The sequence below is a fragment of the Procambarus clarkii genome, chromosome 46, assembly GCF_040958095.1.
Source record: "Procambarus clarkii isolate CNS0578487 chromosome 46, FALCON_Pclarkii_2.0, whole genome shotgun sequence".
Classification (NCBI taxonomy): Eukaryota; Metazoa; Arthropoda; class Malacostraca; order Decapoda; family Cambaridae; genus Procambarus; species Procambarus clarkii.
In genome coordinates, this window is record NC_091195.1 from 2,382,186 (window position 1) to 2,394,534 (window position 12,349).

The window sequence follows — 12,349 nt, forward strand, 5'->3', positions numbered from 1 at the left end:
TGCAGGAGGCAGATTTTGGAATTTTATTTGTTTTAGTGATCTCAAAAATGTATTTCTGGCCCAATGTTTAACCCTAACATCTTGTTTTAATAACGTTAAATTGTTCTTCCAGATGACAGAATTCTGAAGAGTATAAAGACAGAAGAAATTAACTAGTTAAAGAACAAATTGAAAATAACAAATAAAGCTGGAACCGAATATTGCATTAACATGTGAACACATTTTGTAAAATTTGGTTTATTTGGAAATCACTTATATTTTTGGTCAATTAAGTGACTGTATTGTGGTTAATGCAGTCGGATCATCACCGATTAGATCCGAGTTTGATTCCCTGGCAGTGTGAGATGCTCAGCCTCCTGATACCTCTGTTCACCTAGCAGTAAATATTAACCTGGAAATTACTCAACTGATGAGGGATGCATCCTGAGGAAGGTCTGTCGTTGGCTTAGGAAGGCCTACACAAGCCTAACAAGCTGCCCGTCTCCGACAGTGGGAAACAATGTTATGTTTTTAAACATAATATAATAACAAAACCAGCGTGGGACATTTACTGCTTGTGTGAAACTTGACAACAGTTGTGTGAGGTGAGAATCATACGGCCCAATATGGCGGCCTCGAGTCCTGTTATCCAACCGGAAGATGTGAACAGACTGCGGTATGGACTGGCTGTGACTAAGGCAGGACGAGATGCGCTAGCAAGTGTGTTTATGTGGTCGTACCGGGGCACCTTCCCAGTAGTGACTTACCTCACTCAGGACTTGGGGTACACCAATGCTCAGTACAGGCGTGTCTTCGATGATCACCAGAGGGATAAACTCGAAGCTTCCTCTGACGCGTCAACTTTTGACATCACCCTGTTGTATAAACTCCTGCAACGTGTGTGTGGTTTGGCTAAGATGAATGACCCCACGTGGACCACTCCAGGGCCTCGGGGACCATCACTTGAACACCTCATTTACAAGCTGAAGCAACACCGAAACACGTTGGCCCATGATAATGTGGGAATGTCAGAGCAAGATCTTACGTCAACACTGACGGAGCTCAGTGGCTTATTGGCTAAGATGCTGGCTGAGGCCGGCGTCCGGTGTGGGACAAACAGCCAGGATGTGTACCACGTGACTAGAGATGTCACCAAGTATATTGGTGATCTGCTAGCGAAGGTCAGAGAGCCGCTGGATCCCTCAGATGTGGCGCACTTGCCTCAGCTCCGCCAGGAGATTAAGATGTTCAGAAGCCACATCACAGAAGAGGTTAAGCAGATGAGCAAGCAGGAGCTAACTGACGGGTATAAACTGCTGTACCAGATTGTTCCCGCACCCTGGCTCCACCTCAACATTAACTACAACCCAAGTCTTGGTTTTACACGGCTGCGACTCCTTGAAGATCCCGTCATAGGGGCAAGACCCTCCGACGCTGCCAAGGGTCAGGATATAAACTATGAAGACATCTTGAGTATGAGACGAGAGGACGGAAGAGTCCCTCAGTGTGTCCTCCTGACGGGGGAAGGTGGTATGGGCAAGACAACTTTACTCAAGCTCATCCTCGAGAAGTGGGTAAAGGAACCTGCTGCCATACGTCTCCTGGGCACTGTGGACCTCGTTTTCTATGTACAGTGCAGGGACTCACATCTTAATACCTTCGATGATCTCCTCCGCCAGTTACTGCCTCAAACACGTAGTGATTCTGGTGTCGACTTGCAGCTGTTTAAGGAGATAATCTTGAGCTTAAATATATTAGTCCTGATTGACGGCTACGACGAGGTCAACGACCATTCAGGAAGGCTGGTGGAGGAGCTGTTGCACCTGCCTGGCAAGGATGTGAGGTTGGTGATAACCACACGGCCGGGGTGGGACCAACAACTGTCACAGCTCGTCCCACACACCAGACCTCGCTGCAACATCCTCGTCTTGGGCATCACTCCAGAACGTCGCGTGGAGTTCGCCGAGAGAACCATCAAGGTGCTGGTGAAGGAAGAGTGCCAACGGAGTGTCATCACAGGGAGGTTTACCCAGCAGCTGGAGCAGATGAGTCAGTTCCTGGGTGAGTACCTCAACACTCCACTCACCTTGACCTTGTTGGCGCTGCTGTGTGTCGAGGCTCCAGAAGAATTTAACAACCTCACCACAAACACTCAAGTCTACGAGAAGATTCATGACTTCATAACCAACAAATTAGTGTCCAGACTCACAGACAAACACGTGACCGAACCCAAAGGAAAATGTGACGAAAATGTGAAAAAGTTTTTGAGGTTCTTAGAAGAGATTAGTTTAAGAGGGATCCAGAGGAAGGAGTACGACCTTTGGCCGGAGACAGAAGCGGATATTAGGGAGAAGTGTGACACTCTGGGACTGCCGCAGGAGGAGGTCTTGTCCAACTATTTCACAAGAACCAGCTACCGTCGGGGCCTCAATGTGGTGTGGGTGTTTGGTTATTTTCACGCCAGGTACCAGGAGTATTGTGCCTGCAGGGGGCTGGTCGCTCTCTTGTTGAGGGCTGAGCAAGACCGAGGTGATCCAGCATCACACTGTGTGTCAGGGGAAAGGTCTATAATCATTGACCTCTTAGTGGATGTTGTACGTAAGGAAAAACGCTCCTTGGGAGATCACGTGAGAGGGTCAAGTGAGATCACGTTTGATATTGACGACGTGGAGCAAGAGTTTAGGGAGCGCCCCAGATGGTGGAACATTTTAGTCAGCACTACCGGGGTGCTGTGTGCCCGGGGAGTAGAGCACAGGTTCATTACTCACATAATTGACCTGTGCGAGATGGTTAGAAGTAACTCTGACGAGCTGTTGAAGCATGTAGCAGAGTCCCGCGGGAGTGAGCACGTCATCCAAGCCGTGTGTGAGAAGCTGCGTACAGAACAAGAGTGGTCAATACACAGTGTTGACTCGTGTGTTGTCCTGCCACTTGTTCTTAAGAAGGTGACACCTAAGAAAATTTACCTAACCATAAACGATACACCCCAACTAAAGCAGCGCCTGTCTGCACTGTCAGTGCTGGCAAAAATGAAGGTAACCATATTCTTAGTTCTTAACTATAGTTTAGACAGCAAAGAGACAAGAGATATAACAAAACAATGTTTGGAGAGGCTGACAGTCCCCGGCAGTAAGTGTATCTTAAAGGAGTTTGATGGTGACTTGTCTGAGGCAGTCATACCCCTCCTGCCTCACACCCTCAAGAGCCTCCGCCTGCGCCTCACACCACAGCAACTGCCCGTCCTCATCCGTCACCTGCCTCACCTTCCTCACCTGCAGCGTCTTGGTAAATATTCATATTTTCCACCATAATTTTTAGGGTTATTTATTGATACCAAAATTACGCAAAGGGCTTCATTCGTCATGTTTAATATAGTAATTCAGATATACATTGTTTACATATATGTTTACAACCTTATGGACGAAAGATTCCTTATATTGTTTACAAACATAATCACCTTAAGGGAGACAAACACCTGATATTGTTTACAAATATATTCATCTTATGGACGACAAACACCTTATTTTGTTTACAAATATAGTCACCTTAAGAGCGACAAACACCTTATATTGTTTACAAATATAGTCGCCTTAAGAGCGACAAACACCTGATATTGTTTACAAATGTAGTCACCTTAAGGGCGACAAACACCTTATATTGTTTACAAATATAGTCACCTTAAGGGAGACAAACACCTTATATTGTTTACAAATATAGTCACCTTAAGGGAGACAAACACCTTATATTGTTTACAAATATAGTCACCTTAAGGGTGACAAACACCTTACATTGTTTACAAATATAGTCACCTTAAGGGTGACAAACCTTCTACTTTGATTACAAATATAGACTTATTAAGGGCGACTACTCCATGAATAACAAATTTTCGAAACATTCCGCTGCTGTATATATTCTTGTGCATAAATAATTTCATGAAGTATTTAGCGACGCCAAACTTTTGGTTCAGATGACTTACCACTTTGACTTTGACTCGTGGTACAGATCTCCTTTCACTGTGACCTAATTCCTGTTCAGGATGACCTTTTACTGTGACCTAATTCCTGTTCAGGATGACCTTTCACTGTGACCTAATTCCTGTTCAGGATGACCTTTCTCTGTGACCTAATTCCTGTTTAAGATGACCTTTTACTGTGACCTAATTCCTGTTCAAGATGACCTTTCACTGTGACCTAATTCCTGTTTAAGATGACCTTTTACTGTGACCTAATTCCTGTTCAGGATGACCTTTCACTGTGACCTAATTCCTGTTCAGGATGACCTTTCTCTGTGACCTAATTCCTGTTCAAGATGACCTTTCACTGTGACCTAATTCCTGTTCAAGATGACCTTTCACTGTGACCTAATTCCTGTTTAAGATGACCTTTTACTGTGACCTAATTCCTGTTCAAGATGACCTTTCACTGTGACCTAATTCCTGTTTAAGAGGACCTTTCACTGTGACCTTGATCCCTTGGTTAATTAGACCTTCCTTAACTTTGATCCTTAATTCAGGTGACCCATCTATCCCTGTGACCTTGATACTTGGTCTAGATGACCTTTCAATGTGACCTTGACTTAGTTTATATGACCTTCTAATGCGACCTTGACCATTGATAAAGATAACCATGACTGTGACCTTGACCATGATACAGATGACCTTGACCATTGATACAGATGACCTTGACTGTGACCTTGACCATTGACACATGACTTTGACTGTGACCTTGACCATTGACACAGATGACCTTGACTATTGATACAGATGACCTTGACCATTGACACAGATGACCTTGACCATTGACACAGATGACCTTGACTATTGATACAGATGACCTTGACCATTGATACAGATAAACTTGATACAGTTGATACAGACAACCTTGACTGTGACCTTGACAATTGATACAGATAACCTTGACTGTGACCTTGACCATTGATACAGATGACCTTGACAATTGATACAGATGACCTTGACCATTGATACAGATGACCTTGACCATTGATACAGATGACCTTGACAGTGACCTTGACAATTGATACAGATGACCTTGACCATTGTTACCGATGACCTTGACCGTGGCTTTTAAAAGCTATTAATACATAGTTTAGATGCTATTAATACTGTCCAAAATACGTACTTGTCATCAGGTAATAAACCCAGCAGTAAGGTGAGTGGATGGCTCAGTATGTCTTCTTGTTATATCTTAGAACATAACAGTAACGACCGTGACTGTATCTCAGTGTATGTCTTCAGACATTGACCTGGACGCCACGGGCTACGTGGACCCGGACACCCTGGACGCCACGGGCTACGTGGACCCGGACACCCTGGACGCCACGGGCTACGTGGACCCGGACACACTGGACGCCACGGGCTACGTGGACCCGGACACCCTGGACGCCACGGGCTACGTGGACCCGGACACCCTGGACGCCACGGGCTACGTGGACCCGGACACCCTGGACGCCACGGGCTACGTGGACCCGGACACCCTGGACGCCACGAGCTACGTGGACCCGGACACCCTGGACGCCACGGGCTACGTGGACCCGGACACCCTGGACGCCACGGGCTACGTGGACCCGGACACCCTGGACACTCTGCCGTGCCAGGGAAGGGCACTCAACCTGACCATCAGGCGGGACCTCACTGATGACGACCCCGCCATAGACTGGTGCTGCCACCTGGCGGCTCAGCTGTGTCCTTTCTCAAGAGAAGGGTATAGTCGCCTGTACTTCTCTAACACGCTTCTCACCTGTACGTATTGACTACATTTTAACACGTGAATATCTGTAACTCAGTTATTTAATTCACAGTGCTTTCAGTGCTTTCAAAAATATTTTTACATTAAAAGTCATGAATTAGAGAACTTATAAGGCTTCTTGAGTAACTTTGAGCACCGTTTAGCGACCAAGAATATTCATTAAGCAAGCTTCACTGCTTATAAGATAACACTGATCAATATTTAACCCAACATTGTCTTGCTTAATACAAGCTAGATTTACTTGATATAAGTTTTCTTTGGCATGAGTGTGTGACATAGACAGGTGTGGGTGGGGAGAGTAGCCAGGTGTGGGCTTTAGTGTTCCTTCTCATGTGCAGGTGTGGGTCGGGAGAGTAGCCAGGTGTGGGCTTTAGTGTTCCCTCTCATGGGCAGGTGTGGGTGGGGAGAGTAGCCAGGTGTGGGCTTCCGTGTTCCCTCTCATCTACAGGTGTGGGGAGGGAGAGTAGCCAGGTGTGACAACGTTTGTTTTCATGTATTAGCTACGTTATTGTGTGGTTGTAAATAAGTTGCCACAACTTACTGCACAACTTTGGCTAAACAATTTTGAGACCGTGTCGCAACCTTAAATGTTGCATAAAAATCGTTTTCCTGATTGATGGAATATATTTAAAAAATGTAGAAATATATTAAAAATATATTTCTACATATACTAGAAATAAAATTGAAGCATAATAAAAGGTAGGTTAAAAACATTTTATTCATTACTTTCACTTAATGGAGAATCCATGGTAGTGGTGGTGGAATTGTTGCTGGGTTGTGGTTGGTGGCTGTGGTGGTAGGTTGTGATTGGTGGCAGTGGTGGGTGATGTTTATTGTTGGTGGTAGTGGTTGGTTCTAGTGGTGGTTAATAGTTGTGGTTGGTGGTGGTGGTGGTTGATTGCTGTGGTTGGTAATTGTGGTGGCTGATAGTTGTGATTTTTGGTAGTGGTGGTAAATGTTAGTGGTGGTTGACGTTGTGGTGGTTTATGGTATCTGGCTCTGCTCCACTACCCTCCTCCACATCTGCACCACTACCCTCCTCCACATCTACACCACTACCCTCCTCCTCCTCTGCACCACTACCCTCCCCCTCCTCTGCTCCACTACCCTCCTCCTCTGCACCACTACCCTCCTCCACCTCTGCACCACTACCCTCCTCCTCCTCTGCAACGCTACCCTCCTGATCCTCTGCTCCACTACCCTCCTCCACCTCTGCACCACTACCCTCCTCCTCCTCTGCACCACTACCTTCCTAATCTGCACCATACCCTCCTCCTCTGCACCACTAACCTCCTCCTCCTCTGCACCACTACCCTCCTCCTCCTCTGCACCACTACCCTCCTCCTCCGCAGCACCACTACCCACCTCCTCTGAACCACTACCCTCCTCCTCTGCTCCACTACCCTCCATCTCCTCTGCACCACTACCCTCCTCCTCCTTTGCACCACTACTCTCCTCCTCCTCTGCTCCACTACCCTCCTCCACCTCTGCACCACTACCCTCCTCCTCCTCTGCACCACTAACCACCTCCTCCTCTGCACCACTAACCTCCTCCTCCTCCTCCTCTGAACCACTTCCCTCCTCCTCTGAACCACTACCCTCCTCCTCTGCACACTTCCCTCCTCCTCTGCACCACTACCCTCCTCCTCCTCTGCACCACTCCTCCTCCGCAGCACCACTTCCCACCTCCTCTGAACCACTACCCTCCTCCTCTGCACCACTACCCTCCTCCTCCTTTGCACCACTACTCTCCTCCTCCTCTGCTCCACTACCCTCCTCCACCTCTGCACCACTACCCTTCTCCTCTGCACCACTACCCTCCTCCACCTCTGCACCACTACCCTCCTCCTCCTCTGCACCACTACCCTCCTAATCTGCACCATACCCTCCTCCTCTGCACCACTAACCTCCTGCTCCTCTGCACCACTAACCTCCTCCTCCTCTGCACCACTACCCTCCTCCACCTCTGCACAACTACCCTCCTCCTCCTCTGCACAACTACCCTCCTCCTCCTCTGCCCCACTACCCTCCTCCTCCTCTGCACCACTACCCTCCTCATCCTCTGCACCACTACCCCCTCCTCTGCACCACTACCCTCCTCCTCTGCTCCACTACTCTCTTTCTCCTCTTCACCAACACTCTCATCCCCCTATGCACCACTACCCTCCTCCTTCTCCTCTGCACCACTACCCTCCTCCTCCTCTGCACCACTTCCTTCCTCCTCTGCACCACTACCCTCCTCCTCTGCACCACTACCCTCCTCTACCTCCTCCTCCTCTGCACCACTACCCTCCCTCTCCTCCTCTGCATTACTACTCTCCTCCTCTGCACCACTACCCTCCTCCTCTGCACCACTACCCTCCTCCTATGCACCACTACCCTCCTCCTCCTCCTCTGCACCACTACCCTCCTCCTATTCTGCACCACTACCCTCCTCCTCTACACCACTATCCTCCTCCTCAGCACCACTACCCGCCCCATCTGCACCACTACCCTCCTCCTCCTCTGCACCACTACCCTACTACTCTGCACCACTACCCTCTTCCTTCTTTACACCACTACCCTCCTCCTCCTCTGCACCACTACCCTCCTCCTCTACACCACAACCCTCCTCCTCTGCACCACTACCCTCCTCCTCCTCTGCACCACTACCCTCCTCCTCTACACCACAACCCTCCTCCTCTGCACCACTTCCCTCCTCCTCCTCTGCACCACTACCCTCTTCCTTCTCTGCTCCACTACCCTCCTCCTCCTCTGCACCACTACCCTCCCCCTTTTCTGCAGCACTACCTTCCTTCTTTGTACCACTACCGTCCTCCCCTGAACCACTACCCTCCTCCTTTGCAACACTACCCTCCTCCTCATATGCATCACTACCCTCCTCCTCCTCCTCTGCACCACTACCCTCCTGCTCCTCCTCTGCACCACTACCCTCCTCCTCCTTTGCATCACCACCCTCCTCCTCCTTCTCTGCAACACTTCCCTCCTCCTCCTCTGCACCACTACCCTCCTCCTCCTCTGCATCACTACCCTCCTCCACCTCTGCACCACTACCCTCCTCCTCCTCTGCACCACTAACCTCCTCCTCCTCTGCACTACTAACCTCCTCCTCCTCCTCCTCTGAACCACTACCCTCCTCCTCTGCACACTTCCCTCCTCCTCTGCACCACTACCCTCCTCCTCCTCTGCACCACTACCCTCCTCCTCCTCTGCACTACTACCCTCCTCCTCCGCAGCACCACTACCCACCTCCTCTGAACCACTACCCTCCTCCTCTGCTCCACTTCCCTCCTTTTCCTCTGCACCACTACCCCCCTCCTCTGCACCACTAGCCTCCTACTCTGCACCAGAACCCTCCTCCTCTGCTCCATTACTCTCTTTCTCCTCTACACCAACACTCTCATCCCCCTTTGCACCACTACCCTCCTCCTCCTCTGCACCACTACCCTCCCCCTCCTCCTCTGCACCACTACCCTCCTCCTCCTCTGCACCACTACCCTCCTCCTCTGCACCACTAGCCTCCTCGTCTGCACCACTAACCTCCTCCTCCTCCTCTGCACCACTACCCTCCTCCTCAGCACACTTCCTCCTCCTCTGCACCACTACCCTCTTCCTTCTCTGCTCCACTACCCTCCCCCTTCTCTGCTACACTACCTTTCTTCTCTGCACCACTACCCTCCTCCTCTGCATCACTACCCTCCTCCACCTCTGCACCACTACCCTTCTCCTCCTCTGCACCACTACCCTCCTAATCTGCACCATACCCTCCTCCTGTGCACCACTACCCTCCTCCTCTGCACCACTACCCTCCTCATCCTCTGCACTACTACCCTCCTCCTCCGCAGCACCACTACCCACCTCCTCTGAACCACTTCCCTCCTCCTCCTCTGCACCACTACCCTCATCCTCCTTTGAACCACTACCCTCCTCCTCCTCTGCACCACTACCCCCTCTTCTGCACCACCAGCCTCCTACTCTGCACCACAACCCTCCTCCTCTGCTCCACTACTCTCTTTCTCCTCTGCACCAACACTCTCATCCCCCTTTGCACCACTACCCTCCTCCTCCTCTGCACCACTACCCTCCTCTACCTCCTCCTCCTCTGCACCACTACCCTCCCTCTCCTCCTCTGCATTACTCCCCTCCTCCTTTGCACCACTACCCTCCTCCTCTGCACCACTACCCTCCTATGCACCACTACCCTCCTCCTCCTCCTCTGCACCACTACCCTCCTCCTCCTCTGCACCACCATCCTCCTCCTCCTCAGCATCACTACCCTCCTCCTCTGCATCACTACCCTCCTCCTATGCACCACTACCCTCCTCCACGTCCTCTGCACCACAACCCCCCTCCTCTGCACCACTACCCTCCTCCTCCTCTACACCACTACCCTCCTCCTCCTCTGCACCACTTCCCTCTTCCTCCTCTACATCACTACCCTCCTCCTCCTCTACACCACTACCCTCCTCCTCCTCCTCCTCTGCACCACTACCCTCCTCCTCCTCTGCACCACTACCCTCCTCTACCTCCTCCTCCTCTGCACCACTAACCTCCCTCTCCTCCTCTGCATTACTCCCCTCCTCCTCTGCACCACTACCCTCCTCCTCTGCACCACTACCCTCCTCCACCTCTGCACCACTTCCCTCCTCCTCCTCTGCACCACTACCCTCCTAATCTGCACCATACCCTCCTTCTCTGCACCACTAACCTCCTCCTCTGCACCACTACCCTCCTCCTCCTCTGCACCACTATCCTCCTCCTCCGCAGCACCACTACCCACCTCCTCTGAACCACTACCATCCTCCTCTGCTCCACTACCCGCCTCCTCCTTTGCACCACTACTCTCCTCCTCTGCTCCACTACCCTCCTCCACCTCTGCACCACTACCCTTCTCCTCTGCACCACTACCCTCCTCCACCTCTGCACCACTACCCTCCTCCTCCTCTGCACCACTACCCTTTTAATCTGCACCATACCCTCCTCCTCTGCACCACTAACCTCCTGCTCCTCTGCACCACTAACCTCCTCCTCCTCTGCACCACTACCCTCCTCCACCTCTGCACAACTACCCTCCTCCTCCTCTGCACCACTACCCTCCTCCTCCTCTGCACCACTACCCTCCTCATCCTCTGCACCACTACCCCCTCCTCTGCACCACTACCCTCCTCCTCTGCTCCACTACTCTCTTTCTCCTCTGCACCAACACTCTCATCCCCCTATGCACCACTACCCTCCTCCTCCTCCTCTGCACCACTTCCTTCCTCCTCTGCACCACTACCCTCCTCCTCTGCACCACTACCCTCCTCTACCTCCTCCTCCTCAGCACCACAACCATCCCTCTCCTCCTCTGCATTACTACTCTCCTCCTCTGCACCACTACCCTCCTCCTCTGCACCACTACCCTCCTAATATGCACCACTACCCTCCTCCTCCTCCTCTGCACCACTACCCTCCTCCTATTCTGCACCACTACCCTCCTCCTCTGCACCACTATCCTCCTCCTCAGCACCACTTCCCGCCCCATCTGCACCACTTCCCTCCTCCTCCTCTGCACCACTACCCTACTCCTCCTCTGCACCACTACCCTTTCCTTCTCTACACCACTACCCTCCTCCTCCTCTGCACCACTACCCTCCACCTCTACACCACAACCCTCCTCCTCTGCACCACTACCCTCCTCCTCCTCTGCACCACTACCCTCCTCCTCTACACCACAACCCTCCTCCTCTGCACCACTACCCTCCTCCTCCTCTGCACCACTACCCTCCTCTTCTGCACCACTACCCTCCTCCTCCTCTGCACCACTACTCTCCTCATTCTCTGCACCACTACCCCCCACCTCGTCTTCTGCACCACTACCCTACTCCTGCTCTGCACCTCTACCCCCCACCTACTCTTCTGCACCACTACCCTCCTCCTCTACACCACAACCCTCCTCCTCTGGACCTCTACTCTCCTCCTCCTCTTCACTACTACCCTCCTCCCCTGAACCACTACCCTCTTCCTCTGCACCACTTCCATCCTCCTCCTCTGCACCACTACCCTCCCCCTTCTCTGCAACACTACCTTCCTTCTTTGCACCACTACCCTCCTCCCCTGAACCACTACCCTCCTCCTTTGCAACACTACCCTCCTCCTCCTCTGCATCACTACCCTCCTCCTCCTCCTCTGCACCACTACCCTCCTGCTCCTCCTCTGCACCACTACCCTCCTCCTCCTTTGCATCACCACCCTCCTCCTCCTTCTCTGCAACACTTCCCTCCTCCTCCTCTGCACCATTACTCTCATCCTCCTCTGCACCACTACCCTCCTCCTCCTCTGCACCACTACCCTCTTCCTTCTCTGCTCCACTACCCTCCCCCTTCTCTGCTACACTACCTTCCTTCTCAGCACTACTACCCTCCTCCTCTGCACCACTACCCTCCTCCACCTCTGCACCACTACCCTCCTCCTCCTCTGCACCACTAACCTCCTCCTCCTCTGCACCACTAACCTCCTCCTCCTCCTCCTCTGAACCACTACCCTCCTCTGCACACTTCCCTCCTCCTCTGCACCACTACCCTCCTCCTCCTCTGCACCACTACCCTCCTCCTCCTCTGCACTAC

The 12,349-nt window shown here is 51.6% G+C and overlaps 1 protein-coding gene across 1 annotated transcript; it reads left to right on the top strand.

The window, feature by feature from the left end:
- The first annotated feature begins 605 nt into the window (after positions 1-605).
- Positions 606-5,748, top strand: LOC138350686 (uncharacterized). The gene is made up of 2 exons (XM_069301919.1): positions 606-3,264; positions 5,234-5,748. The coding sequence occupies exons 1-2, from the start codon at positions 606-608 to the stop codon at positions 5,746-5,748; spliced, it is 3,174 nt and encodes a 1,057-aa protein (XP_069158020.1).
- The last annotated feature ends 6,601 nt before the right edge of the window (positions 5,749-12,349 follow it).

Excerpts from the sequence above, each read along its gene's own strand:
- LOC138350686 (XM_069301919.1), top strand. The coding sequence starts at position 606 with ATGGCGGCCTCGAGTCCTGTTATCCAACCGGAAGATGTGAACAGACTG. Across the intron at positions 3,265-5,233 it reads TCCTCACCTGCAGCGTCTTG|ACATTGACCTGGACGCCACG; the intron begins GTAAATATTCAT and ends GTATGTCTTCAG.